Here is a 26,000-nt window from a genome sequence, read left to right as displayed (position 1 = left end):
GTTCACAATGGCATCAAATATCCTGCAACATTTATTCAGTTGACACGTCAGCAGACGGGCTTTTGCATAGACTTTCCTTTGTAAAGTAGCTAAGTTTCTATTGTCTTTTATGACTACATGAAAACACCCAAAGGTCAGAATTACACAGAATGAAACTCAGACTCCACAAGACTGAGTAGAACTGAAATCCAGGTGATAGTTGCTAAAGCTGGGTCACCTTCTTTGAGAACCTTTCTTCTCCCATCTGGGTACACCACCCTTGCTTTGTCCCCAGCTCCTAGATATTCCCTTAAGACATCAAACCGAAGGTGGCAGGCCCCTGTGCCGTGAAACCCTGACAGCAGCTGGAGCCTTGTCCTGATGGGGTCACAGGGCCAGTGGGATTTTATTTGAAGAAGCCTTTTTTTTTTTTAAAGATCCAGAGGGCTGAGGGCTCCTAGCAGACTAACAAGACAGAGGTCTAGTTACAGAGAAGGAAGAAAAATTCCAAAGCAGCTTCAGGAACAGGCATGGGTCCAGAGTCTCCTGCCCTGATCATCAGACCACTTCAGCTTCCATTAGGTACCAGGCTTCCTCCTCAGAAGCCGTGAGTCTGATCTGTAGCTGGGAGAGGAGATCAAAGGTGGAGACAGAGTTTCACTGGGTGTACAAACCACACTTAAAGGCAGGCCCCATGCCCAGAGGTAGATGACCAAGGCAAAACAAGCTCAGTGGTATTTGTCTCATAATGTTTTGTCTGGGCGTTTTTTTTTTTACCCTTATAGACCTTTTACTTATATATTTTAAATGTAGAAACAGAATATTCCAGTCCCATGCCATTATTCTTAATGGATATCTTAGAAAATGGCTGCTGAAAAACTTTTCATTTTCTCCTTTTCTTTATTTGGTGAATTTGCTATCAGGGCATCACGCACATGGGAGGTTGTTTTTCTGGCTGGCTTGTGGGAGGAGAGCCTCTCCTATTGTTTTACACACACACACACACACACACACACACACACACACACACACACACACGCAGGAAGTGAACTCAGAAAGTCCTAAGTAAAAGGAAGATGCTGGCAGAGCTGGTGGAAACAGGAAGTTGTTGCTTGTGTCTTCCATCGAGTAGAGGAAAGTAAGAGGTGCTCCTCCCACTTACTTTATAAAGTGGGAGGAGCAGCCGAGAGTGGAGTGGGAGAGGAGGGATGGGGGGGGGGGAACTCGAGAGCAGAAGGTGGGAGCAAGCCAGCAGCTTACTAGACCTGGACTGTTTGGGTGGAGCTGGCTGTGCTGGAAGCGATCTGCAGCTCTGGGCAGCAGGCCCAGGGCTGCCCACAGTATAATTCAAAGCTGTAGTTGCTACTGTGTAGTGGTTTGCTAAATAATCCTTGACACATTGTTTTCCTAAGCCTCTATTTAAATCAATAGGATTTTGCTTCGAAGACTTAGCCCTGTGTGCTCAAATCCCCTCTAGTAAATGTAGTGACTTGTAGGAACCAACCGATGGACACATGGCTGTTCACGCTTCTTTGTAGGACTCTTCTTTAAATTTTTAGATAATTTTTTTTTTCAGACAAGGTCTTCCTATGTAGCCGAGCTGGCCTCAAACTTCTGCTTCTGCTTGCCAAGTGCTGGGAAAAAGGCCTGACTCATCATGGCTGGGCAAAACAAAAAATCCCGGCTCTGGTTGGAAGAAGCAATTTTTTTTTTTTTTTTAAGAAGAAGCAATTTTAAAACCGTGTGGTGTTTAGGACACAATCTGTCTTCTCAGGTGTATGGTTGTGGCATTATCCATGCATTTGTTCTTTGATTTTGGTGCATTATGTTCATGTATGTTAAGAATAGCTTCTCGTCATATGCATTTTTGGGTTTTAATAACTTTAATTTGAAGTTGTCAGATGCTTTCATCACTTAGACCAATGCTTCCCCACAGGACAAAAGTAACTTCTAGCTGTCACATTCATTTATTCATTGATTCATTCATCCACTCATTAATTCAATAGGCATTAAAAAAAAAGATTTATTTATTTATTATTATGTATATAGTGCTCTGTCTGCATATACACCTGCCTGCCAGAAGAGGGCACCAGATCACATTATAGATGGTTGTGAGTCACCTGTGGTTACTGGGAATTGAACTCAGGACTTGTGGAAGAGCAGTCAGTGCTCTTAACCACTGAACCATCTCTCCAGTCCCATTGATAGGCATTTCTTAAGCATCTATTATATAAAGGGTGTAAATAGCCTATAGGCTAATCTTTTTTTTTCTCCTTTATTAATTTATTCTTGTTACATCTCAATGGTTATCCCATCCCTTGTATCCTCCCATTCTTCCTTCCCTCCCGTTTTCCCCTTATTCCCCTCCCCTATGACTGTTCCTGAGGGGGATTACCTCCCCCTGTATATGTTCATAGGGTATCAAGTCTCTTCTTGGTAACCTGCTGTCCTTCCTCTGAGTGCCACCAGGTCTCCCCCTCCAGGGGACATGGTCAAAGGTGAGGCACCAGAGTATGTGAGAAAGTAATATCCCACTCTCCACTCTACTGTGGAGAGTGTCCTGTCCATTGTCTAGATCTGGGTAGGGGTTTAAGGTTTACCGCCTGTATTGTCCTTGGCTGGTGCTATAGGCTAATCTTAATAAAGGCATTTTCTCAATTGAGAGTCCCTCATTCCAAGTGACTCTAGCTGGTGCCACGTTGACATAAAACTAACCAGGGCTATTATTTTTCATGAGAAAGAACTTCAATTTTTCAGAGCAATTAAAAATATGACAAAACTTAAAACTAATAACTTCATATGAAAGAATGTCACTTTCTAACTCTTTTTATACCTGCCTTCTACAAGCCTGAGGAGAGACCCAGAGTTGGGAAGATCCAGTGGGAAGGCCGAGTTAGCCCTGCAGACCTATATCAGTTACACTTTCCATGGGTATTTTTGAATATCTACTTCCTGTGCTCTTTCATCCTTTCCGTGGCAACCAGCCTTCTAAAATCTTGGCATCTTCGTGTACTTTTTTCCCTCCTTATTAACATTAATTCTGCAAAAAGGATCTGTCCCACTCACCCACAGTGGGGAGTAAGCGTAGGAGGCTTAACATCTAAGCATGTCTAGAAGCATCTGCACTGGAACAGGAGGGGAAGGAACCGATACTTGTGGAAGGGAGACAATTAGCCTGTAGAGAGCAGAAGAGACAAAGACCACGAAACTATCCCAGAGACCTCAAAGTCATATTCTCTAGGTCATCGCGTTCTTCCTAGACAAGTTGCCTCTTGGGGCCCATCAGCAGGGCCAGAGTTCTCATGAATAGCCTAGAACATACGTTAACATAAATATTATTGCAAGTAGGGCCGGAGAGATGACTCAGTGGTTAAGAGCATTGATTGTTCTTCCAGAGGTTCAATCCCCAGCATCCACATGACAGCTCACAACTGTCTGTAACTCCACTTCCAGAGGATCTGACACCCTAACGCCAATACGCATGAAATAAAATTTAAAAATAATATTGCTGCAAACAATGGTCTCTATTAGCATAAATAATATTAAAACAGATGTCACACCAAAAACAGGTGCATCTCATTAATTTTATGGTGTCATGGCTCTGACTCCATCTCAGAGTTGCTGTCTGTGAGAAATAAGGGACTAAAGTGAGCAGGCAGCAGGCAGGAGCTCTCTGAACTGTGTCAAGGTTAATAATAAGTAAAATGTTGTAAGTAGAGACGAGGCAGGAACAGCTGTGCAGCATTCTTGGCAGCAAGGACATTGATAGCATGAGGACAGACCGTGAGCTTGCTTTTTGTTGCTTCTTTGGGTGGCCAGAGAAGAGTTATAACAATTGTAGGGGGAAACACCATTTATTGTATCAACTCTAGTCATTCCACGTAAAAGCAAATGTCTACAGCTGGGAAACCAGGAGCATTCGGTACCATGTTGGAAGAAGACGCGGAGCAAGCCTATGAGAACTTCCTGGCTGAGATACAGTCCTTTGAGCTGCCCATCGAAGCTACTTTAAGGTAGGATGCCTTTATATTTTGCGGTTTATTTATTTTTAGCTTCATTTATCTCCTTTTTGTTTTGCGTGTGTGTGTGTGTGTGTGTGTGTGTGTGTGTGTGTGTGTGTGTGTGTGTGTGTGTTCTGGGACAGTCTCACTCTGTAGCGCAAGCTGGCCTCAAGTTCACAGTTATCCTTCTGCCTCTGCCTCCTGAATGCTAGGATTCCAAACGTGCACAGCTCGGCTTTAAATTCTAGATTTTTCAGTGGCTCTAAGATGATGTGTGTGTATACCTTTCTTGTTTACTTTTTTCTTTCCTTTCTTCCTCTCCCTCTCCTCTCTTTCTCTCTCTTTGTTTGTCTTTCTTTCTTTTTCTTTTTTCTTTTTGGTGTTTGTTTTGTTTTTTTTGAGACAGGGTTTTTCTGTTCAACGGATCTGGCTGGCCTGGAACTCACAGAGATCCACCTGCCTCTGCCTCCCAAATGCTGGGATTAGATTATGTGTTGCTATGCCTGGTTTCTTGTATACCTTTAAAAAAATAACAGAATAGAAATATCTTTGAAAAATAATCATAGTTCTATACCTACTTAGTATTGAATTTTTCTTATCCCTTGAGTTATTCTAAGAATTACTCTACCTTTTTCCTGACCCATGATCACAAAGCTAAAAATGTGAGGCTCTTACGTGATAGTGATCAAAAGTGGCCCCATCTCATCTTTTAATAGATATCCCACTTCCATTGAATTGTTTTCTTTAAAATATCTCAGTGGAAAAAAACCAGAAAAATTAGACATATCATTGGAGCCAGTTCATATTTGGGTGGAATGTGAGTTACAGAGCAGCAAAGCAGCAGCTCATTCTGCATTGCTCCCTGGAGTGTCTGGTAGCCTCTTAGCCACACACTTTTAATTTTTATGTAAGACCTAAAAATAGCTCCTTTGGTAATGTGGGCATTCACTTGCACAGTTCAAACCTGGGGTGTCTCTGTGTTAAAAGGGTGGCTTTAAATGTCTTGTCATCTCTGACCATGCCTGTAGATGACACCAGTGTGGGAACAAGATGCCAGCTGATTCCTGTGATGGTGATAGTCAGTAAATATTTGTTGATTAATGTTTATAGAGCAAGTAGGGGAACATTTTTTGAAATGTCTTTTCTTTATTCTAAAAAAAAAATCTGTTGCTTAAACTTGCATACATTTCTGCTGTATGTTTAAATTATATTTTGTGCCACTCATTTGAAGAGTTCAGGGCAGTGTTGGGGCCAAAGAACGCTGCTGAATTTTACTGCTCAGTCCTTAGATGGGCAATACGAAGTTGCAAAGAACTCTCTGTGTGCGGATCATACTGTGTACTGCACCAGCCAGCGCCTTCCTAAATGCGTGCTTTTCTTCGGTGGATAGTTCAGAAGACATAAGGAGAGAAGTAAAACTATTTTAAAGTTAAAAACTGTAAGGGCTGAGAGGGAGGATTTAAATGGAAATAGATTGCTTGGAAGAGACAAAACGGTCTTGCAGTGAGGTCTTGGGATAGACGGTGAGGGCAGGCTTAGGAAACTGCAGTGATCGATGGTAACACCTCCCTGGGAGAAATCCCTGTGTGTGGGAGTTGAGGCAGGGAGAATATCTGAGCGTTCTCCTGTTCATTTTCCCGATCACAGGGTAGAGAAGGCACCTTCAGCAAACATGCTAACCGCTATCGCCATCTTCTCCCGGCATACCTCATTTTTCAGGCAGGAATTTGAGGCGGCCTATTGCAGAGCGGTGTTAAGGGCGCGGTGGGATTTGACTCTAGCGGGGTGAATTCAGAGATAGCAGCGGCTTGCAGCTCCTGCTTTCTACTAATGCCACTCAGTTGCTCAAACGTTTCTGGCACAGTCGTCTCCTCACCTCTTTGCCCCCACCCCACCCCTACCCCACCCCCCATCCCACCCCTACCCCACCCCCCATCCCACCCCTACCCCACCCCCCATCCCACCCCTACCCCACCCCCCATCCCACCCCTACCCCACCCCCCATCCCACCCCTACCCCACCCCCCATTATATGGCAGAACGAGTGTGGTCTATCTGGGAGGTCATGGGTGGGTCTTTGAGACCAGGAGACGTCACTGATGACCAACTATTCATTGCGCCCTGCCAAGTCTGTATTCGTCCAACTTCTCCTCCCCTGCCTGCTGCCCTCAGGGGACCCTTAGGCCAGCATCACATGATTCTGAGGCCCTAGGTTAAGTTCCATTCTCTGTGTGGAATATAGTACCATTGGCTGCTGTACTGTTTGAAGGAGAGTTGGAGGAGAGACCCGAGACACTGCACTTTGAGTTACCTGAGAAACAGCCACTAAAGTGGTACAGATGAGCTGGAAAGCTGGAAAGCGAAATTGCAGGCCGGGAAAGTAGAATCCAGCGTTAGCCATTGTGGTGGTTAGTTTAATTGTCAACCTGACACAATGGAGTGTCACCTGGGAAGACAGTCTCAGGAAGCGACTATCTAGACCCAGTGTGTGTGTGGGGGGGGGGGGGGGGGGGACGGGTCCTCTCTGTGGCCAAGTATCTTGGTTGCCTTAACTGACGTGGGATGTACCCAGCCTAAAAGTAAAGTATGTGGTTCCATTTCCTGGTTTGGTCCCTGGACTGTATAAGAGATAGCTAGCCGAGCGGGTTAAGCCCACATGCTTTCATTTCTCTTTGCTCTCCACTGTGGGCGTGGCTAGCTGCTTCAAACTCCTAACCCATCCAGTCTGTTAGACCGTAACTTGGAATGGTGAGCTAAAGCCCCTTTTTCCCAGAGTTGATTTTGCTAAGGTATTTTTTTAATCACTGCAACAGAAAAAAAAAACCCGTAAAAAATCAAAAACAGAAACAAAACAAATCAGAAAACAAGCTGGGCACCGTGGCACACGCCATTAATCTCAGCATTCGAGAGGCAGAGGTAGGTGTGGGTCACCTGTGAAGCCAGCCTGGTCTACAAAGCGAGTCCAGGACAGCCAAGGCTACACAGGGAAACCCTGTCTCGAAAAACCAAAATCAAACCAACAACAATCACAACAGCACAACCGTCACAGGGTTGGTGAGAGGTGGGAGGGAAAGCCTGCTGCTGCTCAGGCGTTATTCTAACACACATTAGCTTCCAGCATTGAGCCTCTCCTAGCCCAGAGGAATACTTGCCAGCGCGGTGTGCGGCTCACCACCCCGTGGGACCTCGAATTGGTTTTGCTGTCTGTGTCCTTTTGCTCTGGGCACAGTTTGTACCATGCTACAGCCAGACACTGACTAATTAACACAAGGTATTTTCATTCTCTCAGATTCCTTGATTTTTCACCCCGTCCTTTTATTTGGCTCGAAACCACCTGGTTCCACAACAGCTTCTCCCTCTAGGGGGATATGTCCCCTTGTCCCCAGAAGGCCTCCTGGCTGTCCTTGGGAGGCTTAATGTCTTAGCCATGTTAAGAAAACTTACTGCCTGTTTTTCTAAGCCTTAACAGCCTCCTTGAGGAAAGGACGTCAATAGATTTCAACTACCACATCCTTTGTGCCACCGGCTGCCCGAATCCTCATCTTGAGGATGATCCTCATAAACTAGTGAAGGCGGCTACGGTTTTAGGAGAGGGCAATCCCAGCTCACAGCATCTAGTTACCATCCATAGTCAACCCCAGAACGTCCTGACACTAGGCCTCACCCACTAGGCACCCCCTGCACAGACCAGGATGTTGCTCGGGGTTCCTTAAGCCTCCCACGGCCTTCCAGGTGTGTTCTTAGTTCTCTGGTAGAGGCTTTGGAAAATAGGGTCTGAGGCAACATGGTTCAGAAGTCAACCCGTGTTTTGTTGCTGGAAGAGAGCACCACTGATAAGAAAGTCGGTGGGAGCTGGAAGGGTGGAGGTGCAGGCAGAACCACAAAAGGGGCCTGCAGAAGGCTGGGGGAAAATAGGAGGAAAAGGGAATTGTACGGGATGACGCACCAGAAGAAAATTTTGTAATTGTTTTGTGATAACATAATTGTTTCACACTTGTGTTCACAGACTCCCTTGGGCACGGTTCCAAAAGCTGACCGTGAAGTTTTTTAACCCAGTTTGAGAGCAAACAGGATATCGTATTTCTTTGACTTTAATGTTTTTAGGAATAAAGATAACAAATATGATTTTAGAGAGAGAAAGAAGCTGTTTTTTTTTTAATTTAAAGCTTCAAGGTAAAAATATCCTCAAATCGTAACATAAAAAGTGAACTAAGTTCAACTTCAGAATGGGCTTGTTGTGTGCATTTTCAAAAATGTGAGATTTCTCCTTTATTTCATTCATTTAGTATGTTGACTTAATCTAGGGTTTAATCTGGACCGTATACACTCATTGCTTGTATGATTTTGGCTTTAATTTCTGAAACTGAGATGGGAAGTATTAAGCTACCTGTAGCAAGTGATTATCGACTACGGATCTTAGTGCAATGCCTGTTTGGCACATAGCAAATGCTTATTAAATGCTAGCATTACAATAATAGTGTACATCTAAGACATATATTCCAATATGTATTACATGTATAATATATGTACATGTATCTGTGTTTAACCTATACACCTTATTTTTAATATGTAACTTGGTGTCACAATAAACAAACACAGCATCTTGAAACTGAGTAGTTGGGAATTGAGCTCAGGATCTTTGGAAGAGCAGCCAGTGCTCTTAACCTCTGAGCCATCTCTTCAGCCCAATTTGCTGGGTTTATTTTGTTATCGTTATTGTTTTGGGGTTTCTCTGTGTAACCTTGGCTGTCCTGGACTCATTCTGTAGACCAGGTTGGCCTCGAACTCACAGAGATCCACCTGCTTCTGCCTCCCAGAGTGCTGGGATTACAAGTGTGCGCTACAGCCCCAGGTTGATAATTATTTATTTATGTGTGCACAAGTGTATCAGTGTATACAATGTGAGCAAGGGTACCGACAGGGGGCAAACAAAGCCATCAGGCATTGTAGAGCTGGGGCCACAGGTAGTTTGCGAGCTGCCTGATGTGAGTGTTAAGAACTGGTCTCAGTTCTGGAAGAGAGGCACACACTCTCAACTTCAGAGCCATCTTTTCAGCTTCGGAGTCATTATTTTAAAAGGAATTGTTGGGCTCAGAAGTTAAGAGCACTGGCTATTCTTCCAAAGGACCCAGGTTTAATTCCCAATATCCACACCATCTATGCGTCTAGGCCCACGGGATCCAACGTCTTCTGGCTTCTATGGATATCAAGCATGCACATGCTGCACAGATATACATGGAGACAAAACACTCATGCACATAAAAAAAAAGAAAAGAAAGGAAAAGAAGAAATCATTTCATTTATAGCTGGGCATCCCAGCACTAAGAGGCTTGCAGTTAATGAAAGTTTTATTTTGGGTACATAACATTCAAGGGAGAGAGGTGTCCTTTTTAAAAAATCATATTCACTAGCTGGGTATGGTGGCACATACCTTTAATCCCAGCACTCAGGAGGCAGAGGCAGGCAGATCGCTGTGAGTTCGAGGCCAGCCTGGTCTACAAAGTGAGTCTAGGACAGCCAAGGCTACACAGAGAAACCTTGTCTTGAAAAAAATAATCATATTCACTAATACTTAATATTTAGGACAATATTATCTCATTTATTTTCTAATCAGAGTTGCATATTATACTACATTTTGTGGGTATAAAATGGAATCCAGGAAAACTGGTCAGAAAAAAAAATGCCATAGGTCAGGGATATAGCTGAACAGTAGAGCTTGCTCAGTGTGCCTGAAGCCCTGCACTCTATTCCCAGCACTGAGGAAGGCTGGGGTGTGCTGAGGGATGCCTGACATATAATTGCTTTGCTATGTAATACGTTTGAGGACAATGTGGGGGAAGGTGAGGCTTTCTCTCTAAACAAACAAACAAACAAACAAACCTGAGGTACAGCTCAATGGTTTAGTGCTTGCAAGTATGGCCCTGGGTTCAATAAATAGAACTGTAATAAATAAGTAAGTAAATAAGCAAGCATTAGGAAGGAAGGAAGCCATTGTGACAGGTGTAAGGTGGAATCTCAGAGTCATTTTGATTTGCGTTTCCCTGATGACTAAGGGTGTTCAGCATTTCTTTAAGTGTTTCTCAGCCATTAGAGATTCCTCTGTTGAGAATTCCCTGTTTAGCTCTATACTCCATTTTTTAATTGGACTATTTGGTTTGTTGGTGTTTAATTCCCTGAGTTCTTTATATATTTTGGATAGTATCCCTCTGTAGGGATGTAGAGTTGGTGAAGATCTTCTCCCAGTCTGTAGGCTGCCGTATTGTTCTATTCATAGTGTCCTTTGCTTTGCAGAAGCTCTTCAGGTTCACGAGGTTCCGCTTATTAACTGTTGATCTTAGTGCCTGAGTTGTTGTCTCCTGTGGCAATGAGTTTATGGCTCTTCTTCACTTTAGTGTATTTGGTTTCATGTTGAGGCCTTTGGTCCACTTGGACTTGAGTTTTGTGCAGGGTGATAAATATGAATCTACTTGCATTCTTCTACATGCAGACATCCAGTTAGACCAGCACCATTTGTTGAAGATGCTATCTTTTTTTTTTTTTCCATTGTGTGGTTTTTGCTTCTTTGTCAGAAATCAAGTGTCCATAGGTGTGTGGGTTTATTTCTGGTTCTTCAATCCAGTTCCATTGATGAACTGTTTTTATGCCCAATTCCATGTGGTTTTTACTAATTTTGTAGTGGAAGAGTTGGGGGAAGGATAGAAGGATCCTGGGGGGGATAAGAACTCCACAAGAAGACCGACAGAGCCAACCAAGCTAAGGTCCATCCATGGGGTCTTAGGAAGACCGAAACACCAACCAAAGAGCAGGCATGGACTGAACCTAGCTCCCCCATACACACCCATATGTAACTGATGGGCAGCTTGGCTTCATGTTGGCCCCGCAGTAAGTGGAGCAGGAGCTCTCTCTGACATGGATTCAGTTGCCTGCTTTTAGATCACTTTCCCCTAGCTGACCTGCCTTGTGGAATAGGAAGTACTTAGTCTTGTTACCACTGATTTGCTGGGGTGGGTTGGTAAGGGGATGGAGCTCCCCTTTTCTGAGGAGAAGGGGAGGAGGGAAAGGAGGAAGAGGGCAGGAGGGTGGGACAGGGAGGAGAGGACAGCATAGGTTCGGGATATAAAGTAATAAAACCCAAAATGAACATGTCAATTAAGCATTCTCTCATTTCTTCTCCATTCCTCCTTGGGAGGGAAAAAAAGTGAAATAATGTAGTTTATTGCACTAAAAGAAGAAGGAGGAGGAGGAGGAAGAGGAAGAGGAGGAGGAGGAAGAGGAGGAGGAGGAGGAGGAGGAGGAGGAACAAGAGGCACTGGAAAGACGCTTGTACAGAGGCCCCAGGTTCACTGCCCCGTATTGACAGGGCAGCTCCCAACCGGCTGTAAATTCAGTTTCAGGGGATCTGGTGCCCTCTTCTGGCTGCCTTGGGCACCAGTCACACACGTGGGGAACAGACACTCAGGCAAAACACCTAGACACGTAACATCTTAAAACAATTTTTTAAAAAAGGAAGAGAGAGGGAAGGGAGAGAGAGAGAGAGAGAGAGAGAGAGAGAGAGAGAGAGAGAGAGAGAGAGAGAGAGAGAGAGAGAGAGAGAGATATGACAGTGCTGCATTTATAGTACCTTGGCGCAGTCTGGGGTCCTTGACTGAACTGTGTAGCCAATCATTGCTGTGTAGCTGCGGATGTGGCTCAGTGGTCAAGCACTCGCCCAACACTGCAGAAACCACAACAATAATAACAAAACCAATGCTATGAAAACAGCTGATGAATGAATCAAACTTGGGGCTGATTGCTTTTGAATTCCTTTGAGCACTGGCCCATATTTCACGAAAAACTGATTTTATTTGGCTGCAATACCAAATTTCCTGCTATTGTTCTCCACAGTGGGTTCCTGTGCAAGGGTTTGCCACAGGGATCCACCCTGCCCCCGGGGCTTTGTTTATTCTCCTGCACTTACAAGGCATGGTCACTTGGGGTCACTGCACTAAAAAAAACGTGGAAGCTGGATGCTCACCCTTGGGATGGGCTAACTGGAAGAAGCATCTAGAAGCGGGCTGGGATGTTGTTAGAACCAGTAGGGTTTACATTTTGTTATGGTTCTATTTCACAGCAAATCCCGAGGGCATAAAAGATCATAAACATCACGTGTCTATTAAAGGGCTCGCCATTGCAGGAAGGTTTTTTGGGGGTGGTGGTGTGGGGAGGCAGAAATATACCTACCTTCATAAAACAGGTTTTTACAACATTAAGCTTACTTGGATAGAGTTGCATCACCTACATAACAAATGTTGAGTGCATGCAAGCCCCTCCCTGCCTAGGCAGTGAGGGCTGACCTAGAACCTGATTTAGAAGCGTTGCCTAGAAGTGGAGACAGATGCCTTAATTTGTTGTTTATCACCACAGTATGTGCCTCAAGAGATGGGCACTGATGGAAAGGACAGGAATAGATGTGTGCCTACCTAATACTAGGGTCAGGGTGCCCGCTGAAGTGCTTCTGGAAGCACGAGTTTAAAACAAAGACACTTTCCATTTTCCTCCTCTGTGCTAGCAGAAAACCGATTTCATGTGGTTTCCACCAACTGACCTTTCCGAAATATCAAGGCTTGAGATTCGGGAGCCCTGATGCCTAACCACACTATTGTAGTAGTGGCTAGGAAAAAAAAAAAAAGAACAACTGTGGCTTGATTTTTATTTTATCAAAGAGGAAGTTAAACTGTTGTCCTACACAGTTTACTGAAAAATACCTGGTACGTTTAGTCTCCAGGGTCATTGTTGCTAGAACGCCAAGTGAAACATTGCACAGATTATTCTAATCCACACACGAGTTTGTGAGCTAGGGCTCTTTACTGTGCCCAATCCACACCTGAAGGGACTGGGCCTTGGACAAGTTAGGACCTCTCTGAATGGAACACCTAATAAGAAGTGACTTGGGATTTGACCTCAAGCAGCTAAACAGCCAGACTAGGCCACCTGCTTTCTGCATTCTCCTCCTAAAGGTGATGCTTTCTTAAGCCAGGCTATTAGTGCAGAGACAGGTGGTAACAGTGTAAGTTGTTAATGACAACACGGTTTCCAAGTCAAACGTATACCTTGCTCCTTAGGCAGAGAATGAGACCCCACCCTGACAGTCTTCATGGCTTTTTGATTTTCTCTTCCCTGAGGAGAAATTTTTTTTTGGGCAGGTCTCTGGCAGTTACTATGCATTGCCCAAATAACTCAGTGTGTTTGTAAAATCTGCCTGTGTGCCCTACCTTCCCCATCCCCCTCCACAGAGTAGACTAAAGAAACCAATTAAGTCTTAGGCTCCCCCACCCTTTGTGTGGTGTGTGTGTGTGTGTGTGTGTGTGTGTGTGTGTGTGTGTGTGTGTCTGTTTGTCTTGGTTTTTCGAGACAGGGTTTCTCTGTGTGGCCTTGACTGTCCTGGACTTGCTTTGTAGACCAGGTTGGCCTTAAACTCACAGAGATCTGCCTGCCTCTACCTCCCGAGTGCTGGGATTAAAGGCGTGCGCCACCACAGCCTGGCTCTTTCTTCTTCTTCTTCTTCTTCTTCTTCTTCTTCTTCTTCTTCTTCTTCTTCTTCTTCTTCTGTATTAAAATGTGCAGATAAGATAGCGGGCTGAAGATATAGCTCAGAGGTAGTGTTGCCAGACAATTCAGGTCTATAGATATAACTAGACTCTCAGGTTTATTAGTCATAGAAAAACATAATAGCTGTGTGAGGTCCTAGGTTTGCTCTCCAGAGATGGGAGGAAAAAAAAAAAAAGATCCTGGAGCTGTCTGAGGAGATGGCTAGGGGATAAAGTGTTTACTACACAAGCTTAAGGATCTAAGTTCAGCACCCCCACCCCCAATACAAAGCTGGGCCAAGGAGTGTGGCTCTGTACTCTCAGTGGTGAGATGGAGGTAGGGACAGGAGGAGCCCTGAAAGCTCACAAACCAGCTGACCTGGTGTGCACAGCAGTGAAAGACAAAGAGACAGTCTAAAAACAAGGTGAAAGGTGAGGACCAACACCCCAGGTTGTCCTGTGACTTCCACATGTGTGCAGCTGTGCTCATCTGAACTCACTCTCCCCCTCCCCCCCCCTCTCTCTCACACACACACAGAAGGAACCAGAAGAGACTGCAAATCAGTAAAAAGAAACTGGGTTTATTATAGTTTGGTCAAGCCAGGGAGAAAACAAAACCAAAACTTTCTAATTTCTCTCCAGCTTTCCCAGGCAGTCTTACAACTTACAGAAAAAGCGAAGCAGGGATTAGGAAGTACATAGACAGTCTGCCCGTGAGACGGGTTACTGGTCCCCTCTTGGGGGTTGAAGGGTGGGTGGGAGATGCTGCGCTTTTCCACGACCTCCATTTTCATCATGGAATGTCTGAATACCGACAAGAGTGTGACACTTGCCTAGCATGTTCAACCCCTCATTTAATAAAAACCAACCAATCAACCACCAACCAACCAAGCACAACCAAAACAAAACCAAAGGCAGAAAAGCTTAGTTATGAACACATTCAGTTTTAAATCCCTAGCAAGAAACTCTTTTAGAGCTGGGTGTGGTGGCGCACGCTTTTAATTCCAGCACTCTGGAGGCAGAGGCAGGTGGATTGCCATGAGTTCGAGGCCAGCCTGGTCTACAAAGTGAGTCCAGGACAGCCAAGGCTACACAGAGAAACCCTGTTTTGAAAAACCAAAAAGAAAAAAAAGAAAGAAAGAAAAAGAAACTCTTTTAGGTACTAACAGAAATGTCAGAAAGGAAACAACAAAAGCTGCTTTCGAAGGAGAAGTGGTGAGCCGACTAGCCCAGCACAGACGGACGGGGAGGCAGCCTCTCTAAGCAGGTGGCTGAGAAGGGTCCAGGAAGAGCCATCTTTAAGCAGCCCTAGCTTCTCCAGGGCAGCATTTGGAACTGAGTTCAGACAGATGGTATCAAGACTGTGAAAAGGAGGGAAAGAGTCTGTGTAGCCTGTGCTTAGGGGAAGAATACCCCAGCAAGAGACAGCTGCTAGCTGCACGCTGGCCTGCCCGACAAGCCTACTCTCACAGTCGTAACCTGGCTTTACTCTGCAGACCAATGAACTCAAGTTTCGCTTACTTTCTGAGCCAAAATGTCTGAAATTTACTGTAGAAGAAACTAGATTTTTACTTCTTTGAAGGAGAGAGAAAATTTGTACTCATTCTTTTGTGATTCATTTTTCAGGTTTCTTTTCCTTTCTCAAGAGCTGAACCTGCAAGCAGGGAGTCCTAATACCAGAAAGGGGACCTCAGTAGTCGGGAGAAGCAGTCAGCAGAGGAAAAGTCTAATTTATTTTTAATACAGACACATTTGTGTGAATAGCCATGAGATTTATGCCCTCTGACAGGAGTTCGTAAATACTGTTTCTCACATTGGAGCTCTTGATAGACATGGGCATGAGGGAACTGCAGTCTACACTGTGCCATTTTCTATCAAGGTCACTAAATATGACAGCATTATGGTATATTTAATGTCAACACACAAAGAGCAACTTTGGAAAAACTACTAATAACATCACACCTTACACTGAGTGTGGTGGCACATGGCACTGGACATGGTGGCTCATGCTTTTAATCCCAGCATTTATGGTGGCAGAGATAGTCAGTTATCTGAGAGTTCAAGGCTAGCCTGGTCTACGTAGTGAGTTGCTTGTGGGCTACCAAAGCTTCACAGTGAGAAAGCCACAGGCAAAGGATGTACTGGCACTTAGAAGCTGGAAAAACAAAGGGACACAGGGTGTGGTGGCACATGCCTTTAATTCAGCACTCAGGCTGGGCATGGTGGGGCTTGCCTTTAATCCCAGCACTTGGGAGGCAGAGGCAGGCAGATCACTGTGAGTTTGAGGCCAGCCTGGTCTACAAAGTGAGTCCAGGACAGCCAAGGCTACACAGAGAAACCCTGTCTCACACCCCCCTACCCCCAAAAATCCCAGCACTTGGAAGGCAGAGGGAGGTGGATCTCTGTGAGTTTGAGGACAGCCTGGTCTACAAATAGAGTCCAGGACAGCCAGGGCTACACAGAGAAACCCTGTCTCGAGGAAAAACAAGCAAACAAACACCCCCAAACCAGAAACAAAAACAATAGCAAACCAGAAAAAAGAAAAACAAAGCAACAAATTCTTTCCTAGAGTTTGGAAAGAAATGCAGAAGTCTAGGAGAAAACCCTTGAGTCATTTTAATCTCTAGTGTTTGTTGTAATTTGTTACAGAAATAAAAGAAATTAATAAACCATCAGATAGCAGTGCAAGGCAGATGCTGCAACTATTAGCATCTATAGATAGGGAAACTGAGGCAGAAAAGGATTAGGTTTAGCTTAGCATCACACGGCTGTGAGGTGCTTTCAATCAAGGAATGTGGTTTGGGATGCTTGTCTTTGGAGCTCATGCTCTTACTTGTTACTCAGTCCCATCTCCCAGGATTTCCTATGACCAGGAGGAAGGAGAAAGGCTGGTAGTAGAGGCCCAGGAAGGGAGTGAGTCCGGCAGCTGACTGCCTGACTCTGAGGAAAGTTTAAAGCTCCTGGATTAGTGGAGACCAGAAAATTACCTGTCCTTCAGGGTAGGTTTGAACACCACTGCTTTGATCATGACAAACTGGCTTACATGGTGTCCCAGATACAGGTTGTTGAGCAAGATTCTTTTTCTCAAGCCACCTGGCATTTCTTTCTACCTCTCTGTTTGCCATTCCTTCCCCCTTAAGAGTTCTATTCCCACCCCAGCCCAGGTGTCATTTACTTCCTGGGAACACTCGGGTTCTGTACAAAATCAAACATCGCCCTGGGCCTCTTTTGACAGCGAGTGCCTTAGTCTTGTTCTCATTTTCCCCCTGAGGTTTAATAGTTTATGTTCAATATGACTGACCTCGGTGAACTTGCATCAGGCAGGGGACACGATCTATTCAGAGCAGTCGCGGTACAGAATTTTTGTTTGTTCTTAAAATAAATCGTAAACGACCCACTCAGTTTTGATTTTCGCGAGAGTATTTGCCTTTCCCTGACTCCCCACTATTTAAAGCCCATCAGGTGCGCTGGTAGCTTCCATTTCAGAGTGCGTTTGACTGAGGGTTACCTTCGTCTTTGCTAGGGTACCTGTAGCGCGCAGCTGAGGCTCTAGCACTAGTCACTGTCTCTAGATAAGTAGGGGCCGGTGGCAAGGAAAGATGGAGGCGGTGGCGTGTTTCCCCGCCACCCCTACTCCGCAGACAGCCGGCGATACTCTCTCCCCAGCCCCACCCACTGGGCTCCACCCCGCCAGACCCCGCCCCTTCCCGCAAACCCCCGAGCCGCGCTTGCGCCACCTGCCGCTCGCTCCTGTGGACTGCGCGGCGGCGCGCCCGGCCGGTGCCTCCGCTTCCAGCCAAGAAAGATGGCGGAGGGCGGCGAGGCTCTGGGCACGGTCCCGGAGCATGAGCGGATCTTGCAGGAGATCGAAAGCACCGACACCGCCTGCGTAGGGCCCACCCTCCGGTAAAGCTCTCATAAGCCCAGGCTTTCGGGCCGCCCTGACCAGGGACTCCTTAGAAGCCGGGCGGGGCGTCCGCTGCCGGGTGCGCGCGCGTCGGCCCGACAGGTGGTGCGCGCGGAGGGCGGGCGCCCGTGGGCTGCTGGACCCGGGGGACCGGGGCACCTGTCGCCGCGCCGCCTGTGGGTGTGGCTGCTGGGGTGTCTCTGGCCCCGGGCGCCGCCCCAGCTTGGGCCCTTCAGGTGCCAAGGCCCTGACTGGTAGTGCGTTGTCCGCGGAGGCTGTCAGCTCTGTGGTGGGGACGAAGGTCACTTGCCGGCGGCCGGAGTGACTGACCCGGGTGCCAAGCTGAGCGCTGGTGGAAACCCAGGCACATTGACTGCTCCCGGCGTGGGAGAATTTAAATTGAGCGGGAGACGCCAGCACCCTTCTTCCCGATTGCAGCACCTTTCTCCCTCCTGCGAGACGCGAGCGTGGGCTGCAGGGGAGGGGCCGATGGCTGGGGTTCACGCTGGTGTGGCAATGCTCTTGGGACAGGAAACTGTTTACTTACTTACAGATATTTGGTTTTGCATTAAATTTTTTTTTTAATTTTAAAATAGATCCAAACCCATTCTCTTTAGGAATAATACCAGGTAATGAATACTCCACACCAGATGGAATTCTCGCTGCCTCCATAGCTGGCTGGTACCAGTATAGAATCATTAACACTAGGTTAGACACTCTACAAGGATTAAGATCTCATCTTTTGCTGATAGGATGAATGAACTTGTGGCTCATTTAGGGGTTTTGAGATGGATTGTGCTTTGTCAATCAATAGTCTTTCTACAGCATACACTTTCTGGAAATGGAACTCTTTCTTCTCTCTGCGTAAATGTAGATAAAGTGAAGTCAGTTCAGGGCGCAAATTCACTTTACCCCAGAGAGCCAGTTTATCTGGTGTGTTATTTGGTTTTTTCCCATTGACTTGCCACTGAGGGCTTTAAAAAAAAAAAACTTTAACCCCCTTGGCCTTGTTTTCATATTTCTAGAATGGAGAGGAGTGTTTAGATGCCCAGAAAGCCCAGGATGGTGAGAGGCCTTGCCTCTCTCGGCTCCAAACACTCAATAGGCAGGTTATATGTTTTTATTACATAAAGTTCCTGCTATAGTATGGGAAGGCCTCATTAGGACCTTTTCTTAATTCATTCATATTCTCTCTCTCTGTCTCTCTTTCCCTCTCTCTCTCTCTCTCTCTCTCTCTCTCTCTCTCTAGGGTTTGTCTCTCTCCAGGGTTTCTCTTTGTAGCTCTGTCTGTCCTGGAACTCACTTTGGAGACCATGCCGACCTCAAACTCACAGAGAGTTGTCTGCCTCTGTCTCGCAAGTGCTGGGATTAAAGACGTGTGCCACGAGTGCCTGGCTCCTTAATTTTCTTACATGAATCTTTTCATCAGCTTTTACGTATGTAGTAGTAAAATTGGAATCAGACTCAAAGAAAACTTTGTGACATCACGTTCCACCGAAGGACCTCCTCCAACCTCACCCGACACGCCATTCCTTAACTGGCTCCCGAAGCAGTTGATCTGTGATGTGGTACCACGTTGGTTTGCCACGGATTGGGAAACGCACTTTTGTTTTTGGTAGCTGTCCAGCCAATGAAGGTGAATAGAAAAGGAGTCTTTATGTTTGTATGTTACTTCTGGTCTTCAGGAGGCTGGCTGGAAACCAAGTCCCTTTGTTGGACCCTAGGAATGAGTCAGACGCCAGCTCTGCCCTTCCCCCCATCCCAGCAGCAGGTAGAGGTCAGCAGTTTAAAAAAAGGACATGGTGGCATATGCCTTTAATCCCAGCATTTGGGAGGCAGAGGCAGGCGGATTGCTGTGAGTTCGAGGCCAGCCTGGTCTACCAAGTGAGTCCAGGACAGCCAAGGTTGCACAGAGAAACCCTGTCTTGAAAAACAAAAAACAAAAAACAAAAATTTTTTTTTTTTGAGGCTGTCTGAGTTTATTGCCCTGGCTGGTCTGGAACTCACTGTGTAGACCAGGCTGGCCCAGCTTCTGCCTCAACTTGTTGGGATTAAAGGTCTCTGCCACCATTCCTGGTTAAGTTTTAAATTATATATTGTCTTAAGTGCAATTCATAATTTTTCTTTTTCTTTTTCTGGTTGATTTGAGACAAAGTAACTATGTATGTAACCTGGCTGTATTGAGCTTGCTAAGTAGACCAGGCTGGGCCTGGGTTTGTAGCATCTTTCTGCCTCTGTTTCCCCGGCTGCCTGGATTACAGGGTTGTACCACCATGGCCATTTTAGACTGAACTTAACATTAAAATATTGGCTGAATGTGGTAGCCTGTGGTCCTGACACTTGGGGAGTCTGAGACTCCTTATTTCAAAACAAATGAAAGTTCAGTGTGCTCTCCTCCTTTCCTACATTTCCTTGCGTGGGATGGTTGGGTGAGGTGGTTATACATCCTGATGTCAGTCCACTAGAGTATAATCTAAGGACTGTGCAGGCGTGTAGGTATAGCGTTAGTGGATGCCAGTGAGGAGCTATATTATAGGTAGAGCTGTGATTCCTGCTGTAGCCTTCCTCAGTTCTCTTCGCCTCACCAATATGTGTGCACCTCGTCTAATGATCTGAGCTGGCTTCTCATAGAAGGAAACAGCAAAGGAAAGGCGAATTCTCCTTCTCAGTTATTTTTATTTTATCATATGGGCATGAGTGGTTTTCCAGCATGTATGTCTGGACTATACGTGAGCCTGTTGCTGAGGGGATGGGGTCCTCGGGAGTTGCAGTAAGTGACCATGTGGGTATGGGAATTGAACCCTGGTCTTCTGAAGGGCAGCCAGTGCTCTCAAGTGCCGCGCCCTCTCTAGCCCCCGAGTTCTCTCTTTTTGTGCTGGAACATGCATCTTCTTCTGTCTTTGGATACTGGAACTCGTGGAATCCTTCTGTACTCTGGGACTTATGTGGGAACCCCCATGGTTCCCTGGCCTCTGGCCTTCTGGTTTCTACAGAATTGTATTCCTGGTCCTGGTTCTCCAGCTTGCACAGAGCCTGTCATGGCAGTTCTTACCTTCCAGAATAGAGCAAACGAATTCTACAGTGAGTCCTTTTTCTGTTTCATTTCATTTTATTTCCTTCCCTCCCTCCCTCCCTCCTTCCCTCCCTCCTTGCCTTTCCTCTTTCTTTTTCTTTGAGGATGGGGGTCTCACTGTGTCATGGAGAATGGTCTCCAACTATTGGGGCTCAAGTAATTCTTCTGTTTCAGCCTCCTGAATGCTGGGATTACGTGTGTGTTACCATATCCTGACATGGTTCTAGTGTTTTAAAATTTAAATGTTACTTAGTATGTTTGCATGTGTATGGTGTGCCCTCCCCCCATGTGTGAGTGTCTGAGTGTGTGTGTGTGTATGTGTGTGTGTGTGTGTATGTGTGTATGCACAGGCACGTGGAAGTCATAAAACCTTTTGCATTCCACTTTTATTGGATTCCGGAGATTGTTCTCAGGCTGCCAGGCTTGTGCAGCAAGAACTTTAACCTGCTGAGCTGTCTTGTTGGTCCTCAGTTTAAATTTTAATGCAGAGAGAGAGAGAGAGAGAGAGAGAGAGAGAGAGACACAGACAGACACAAGGAGAGAGCGAGAGAGAGCGTGCTGTAATCCACATAAGCAAAAGCTTTTTGGAATTTTCTGTAAGATATTAGAGTGTGATAGAGAACCAAAAAAAATTGAGAATTACTTTTTAACTTCCTTTTTCTGTCTTTTTTTTTTTTTTTTTTTGTGGGGCTCAAACTTATTATGTAGCCCAGACCAGCCTGGGATTCACTATCGTCTCTTCCATCAGCTTCCTCAGTGCTGAGAAAAGGTTGGCCACCAACTCTGGAAAAACCACTTTAAAAACACATAAAAACAGTTGTGCTCTCTTGTCACTATTTTTCCTACTATGATTTTAACTACTGGTTATAATTTCCACTCTCAGCCAATGGCTATGTTTCACATCAAAACTCCTGGGGCAGTACTAAATCAGACTGTTACAGCTGGCTCACCAGTACACAACCTCCTGTGGTTCCAACACCCTTTGCATAAACTGGAGAAATGAGCACACTTCCGTTAGTTCTCCTAGATATAAACACAGCCTCTGCAGGACGTATAGAAAGGAGAAGCAAAAGTACACAGTTTAGTTGCCCTCGGTGGTCAGTATTCTAGTACGGTTGTACTTAACAGTCGGATGACTGAATGATTATTAATTAACTGCCTGGGTTTTAAAGTTACCTGAAGATCTTGGTAGTTACTTTCAGACAGGTTAAACAGGGTCAGAATAATGATTCAGCTCATTTGAACACAAACTTGCCTTTTCATCATCTTAAATATTATCAAATAATGCTAACTTATTGGTCAGCAAGTACATGGTTAGGAAAATCTTAGTTGAATAAAATAATAAAAAACAAGAAAAAGCTGATTTTATTTTTAAAAAGTTATCAAACTGGGGTTATATGATAAAGTTCTACCTTGAGGAAACATTGCTGAGGTAATTTCTGTAGGAAGGCTTTTTTTTTTTTCCCTAGACAGGGTTTCTCTGTGTAGCCTTGGCTATCCTGAACTCACTTTGTAGACCAGGCTGGCCTCGAACTCACAGTGATCTGCTTGCCTCTGCCTCCCGAGTGCTGGGATTAAAGGCGTGGGCCACCATGCCTGGCCTACAGGAAGCTTTTTTTTTTTCCTTTTTCTTAAAACCAGCACATTTAATGTAGTGAAAGTTCAATTTCCTTATTTTGTGGAATTTTGACTAGTTTGATGTTACTTTTTGTTTGTTTGTTTGTTTGTTTTGAGACTAGTTCGGAATGTGTGCATTACCTCAGCCTCCTGCGTCCTGGGACTAACGGTGTGTACTGCAGCGCTTGTCTTTCCACTCCTTTTAATGCTTATTTATGTCAGTAAGTCAGCTGGGACAGTGCACCTTCAAATATAATATAATATAAGTTATCAGTGCTCTGTAGAGATAAGTAGTTCTATACACACAATGGGAGGTGAAAGCGGCTGATGATGCATTTGTTTTGGTAACTTCAGTCAAGAGATAGAGAGCTCACTGGTCCAGGGGGTGGAGAGACGGATGGCTCAGTGAAGCGCTTGCCCGATTGTTCAGCTTCAGGCTCAGGAGACATAGTCTCAAAAAATGAGGTGGAGACTACTTAAGGGGGACCCCTGATGTTGATGTCTGGCACCGACACAGGTGTATGTACACCTGCACAAGCACAGCAGTGTACATATTACTGCTCCCACCCCCCCCCACCCCCCCAGATGGAGCAAACAACAAAAACAGCTTACTGGTCCAGATACCAGACATAGGTCTTTGGTGAGTGTAACATCTTTAGCCAAATTCCTGAAAACTTTCTGCTCTTTCCTAGAAGGGACGATTGTTCTTTTCCTTTTATTGGCCAACCTATTTTCTTCACTTCTTTTACCTTTTGCGTCTCCTGACTCCAGTACACTGGATTTTCAAGTCTGTTTTCCATCTCCCCCCCCCCCCCCCCGCCCCGCCATCGCTCTCCCGAGGGAGCAACGAGCAATCGGTCCGGGCAGCGGGACTTTCGCTCTTCTGTTTCTGCACCCAGAGGGCGCAGATCTTGATCAAAAAAGGCGATCTCTTGTAGTTCTCGGTTGGTGCAGTTGGTTACCTCCATAACAGTGTGCCGCTGTTGTACCGTTGGGAACCTCTTGCCTGGCAGGCTGGCATTTTAGTTTGTAGAGTTCATACCTGGTAGAGAGCACCGGTGTCTTATCTTCCCCAGCAGTCTGCATAGCGTGTCCTGGCAGTGTAAAGCTAGCTGGCAGGGAGGAAGCGCCCAGCTCAGTTCCAGCTTGTAACTGTAAAGCTTACATCCAAGGCGTCTTCAGTAGCGGCGTCTTCTTGTCTAGTTTGGTGTGTAGTCAAGCGGAATGGCAGCAGACTTTCTTATTTTGGGGCCCTCTGGGACCTCCCTGACCATATAAAGAGGCACCCCGTATCTAGTACTGGAGTTTTTGTTTGATAAGCAGTGGGTTATAGGAACAGTGTTATCTAGCCATGCAGCTATCTCTCTTTAAGTTGTTTTTAAAATTGACCTACAAAGTAATGGGCTCCATGTGGCTTTTTCATGCGTCCTTCAGTTCACCTGAACCTCTCTTTCTGCTCCTTTCTCTCCTGTCTCCCAACCTCCATCCCTGACTGAACTTGTCCACCCTCAGCATTCCTCCTCTCTATTTTCAAATTACCTACGTTCTGCTGGCCACTCCCTCAACTCCTGGCACACACTGTGGGCTCTTTGTAGATGATGATGATGATGATTATTTAGCTTCTATAGGCACTTGAAGCTAAATACATAATACTAAATATTCAGAGCTTGAACCCATTTATCAGAGAGATCTGTGGATGTGTTCTCTTGGACTGGGTTACTTTCCTGGGGGAGCTTCACTGCTGTGGTTTAGCTAAATTGTCACGGCACCAAACTATAGTCCAAATATACTCAGAGACAAATGCTACCCTCATTGCTAACCAGAGAAGCTTCTCTGTGGTGACGGGTGGGGAATGGTGCGTGCTCATGCTGCATAGAATGCCTGATAGGTTAGTGGTCAGCCTTAACTAGGGTATATATCCTACCCTAACTAGGATGGATATATATATATATATATATATCTCATTATAAAGCTCAGGAAACACTGTGGAAGAGGAGTAGAAAGAATCTTAGCGCCTATAGATGAGGAGAACAGATGGGAAAGAGTTGAGGGAATGCCCTAGATACTGTAGACATGGTCTTAAAGCAGGCGTGGCTGCCCCGGACTGGGCCTGCACAGGGTTGGACCTATCAGTAGCCAGGCATGGATTGCGGAGGGCCTAAGGGACTCTGCTTTTCCCTACTGAGCTGTTGGCTACTGACAGAATCTGGGAGGACAGTTATTGCTTTCTGTTGTGTACCAAGTGGTGAGGCCCACCGGACACTCATGGGGAGTTCCAAACCTGTGGCCACAGGGACAGTACTGGGAAAAATCAGAGGGTCACAAAACAAAACAAAAAAGGCATGGGTGTGGGCAAGGGACCTGGAAGAAGGAGGGGCAATAACAGGGAAATAATAATGTATTAAGTACACACATGGGACTGGCAAAGAACAAATCTAAGAAATATAAAAAAGAAAACATAAACAAAACCCAAAAGCTTTTGTGTCATTGGTTGGGAATGTTTTTTGTTTTTTGTTTTGTTTTTGTTTTACTGTTTACCTATAGTTAATTCTTTTTTTCCCTCATGCAAAAGTTTTAGTTTTTTAATTTTCTTTTTTCCCTTCCCCCACCCCAGGTTTTAGTCTTAAATGAAATACAATCACTTTTTTTCTTTTTTCTTCTAGATTTTTGTCATGGTATAAAAGTCTGTGCTCTTGTAAGGGAATTTGCCTGTATTTTCTTTTGGTCTTTATATAGTTTTATTTTTACTTTTACATCTGATTCCTGTTACATATTCCTGAGATATGATGTAAGGAGTGGCTCAAGTTTATCCTTGTTTCTGTGGCAATCCAGATATCTTAATATTATTAAAAAGTAGATTCCCACATTAACTCCAGGTGCTGCCATTATCAGGTACTGATTTTTTGTACACAGTGGAACTGAGTCTGGTTTCTCTATTCTGTTAATGTTTTATGTCAGTTCGCATCTGTAACAAACTCTTTTATTTATGGAGGCTTTGTCATTTGTTTTATCTTATTGGGCTATCTCTACCTTGCTGCTCATTTTTTTAAAAGGGATTTCCTGATAATTCTAGTTTATTCTTCAAGTGAACTTTGTAGTCACTTGTCTAGGTTCTAAAAAAAAAAAAAAAAAAAAGGTAAGAGCCAGGTGGTGGAGGTGGCAGTGGTGCCTTTAATCCCCGCACTTCAGAGGCGGAGGCAGGTGGATCTCTGTGAGTCTGAGGCCAACCTGCTCTACAGAGCAAATTCCAAGACAGCAAAGGCTACACAGAGAAACCCTGTAGAGAAGCCAGAGAAACAAACTAAACCAAACCAAACAAAAGTATTTTATTGAGAGTGAGCTAAATTTATAGATTAGTTTGGGAGAACATACATCTTTGTGATTTATTTTTATTGTTTATTTTTAAATTTAAAACCTACTTAAAAATGAATTTATTTAATTATTGCTCTGTCTGCATGTATACCTGCAGGCCAAAAGAGGGCATCAGACCCCTTTATAGATGATCATGAGCCACCATGTGGTTGCGGAATTGAACTAAGGACCTCTGGAAGAGCAGCCACAGTGTTCTTAGTTTCCGAGCCATCTCACCAGCCACACCTTAGTGATTTTAAGATTGTCTATTCAAGAATATAATACAATTTGAAAGTTTTCTAGGAATAAATATTAGAGTCTTAAGATTGTGTAGTTGTAGTTGTGTGCCCTGTAGAGACATTTTGATCAATGAAAATTTTCATACATGATAGTGGTCCCATAAGGTTGTAATGGAGTTGAAAACTTTCTATTAGTTAGTGAAGGCATAGCACAGTGTATCAATGGCATATTTGTGATGAGGCTGTGGTAAAGAAATCTACTATGCTG

General features: G+C 45.0%; 1 protein-coding gene across 6 annotated transcripts in view; it reads left to right on the top strand.

Annotated features, from left to right (window-relative positions):
• Positions 1-3,736: 3,736 nt before the first annotated feature.
• Positions 3,737-26,000, top strand: part of EXOC6 (exocyst complex component 6) — a 141,233-nt gene continuing 118,969 nt past the window's right edge. The window contains exon 1 of one of the 6 annotated variants that reach the window (XR_014777439.1): positions 3,737-3,992. Coding sequence is in view for 4 of the 6 variants with exons in the window: in XM_084773032.1 (XP_084629158.1) it covers positions 3,871-3,992 (122 nt within the window). In the remaining 2 variants the exon portion in view is untranslated. Of the gene's footprint in view, positions 3,993-17,290; positions 17,452-18,795; positions 19,089-26,000 lie in introns of those variants that run through there. The other 5 variants (XM_084773032.1, XM_084773034.1, XM_084773033.1 and 2 more) reach the window with 5 other exon arrangements.

The sequence above is a fragment of the Acomys minous genome (genome assembly GCF_964271855.1).
Source record: "Acomys minous genome assembly, chromosome: 2".
Classification (NCBI taxonomy): domain Eukaryota; kingdom Metazoa; phylum Chordata; class Mammalia; order Rodentia; family Muridae; genus Acomys; species Acomys minous.
Note: the sequence above shows the minus strand (reverse complement) of the source record. Positions and strands in the feature narration are given on the sequence as shown.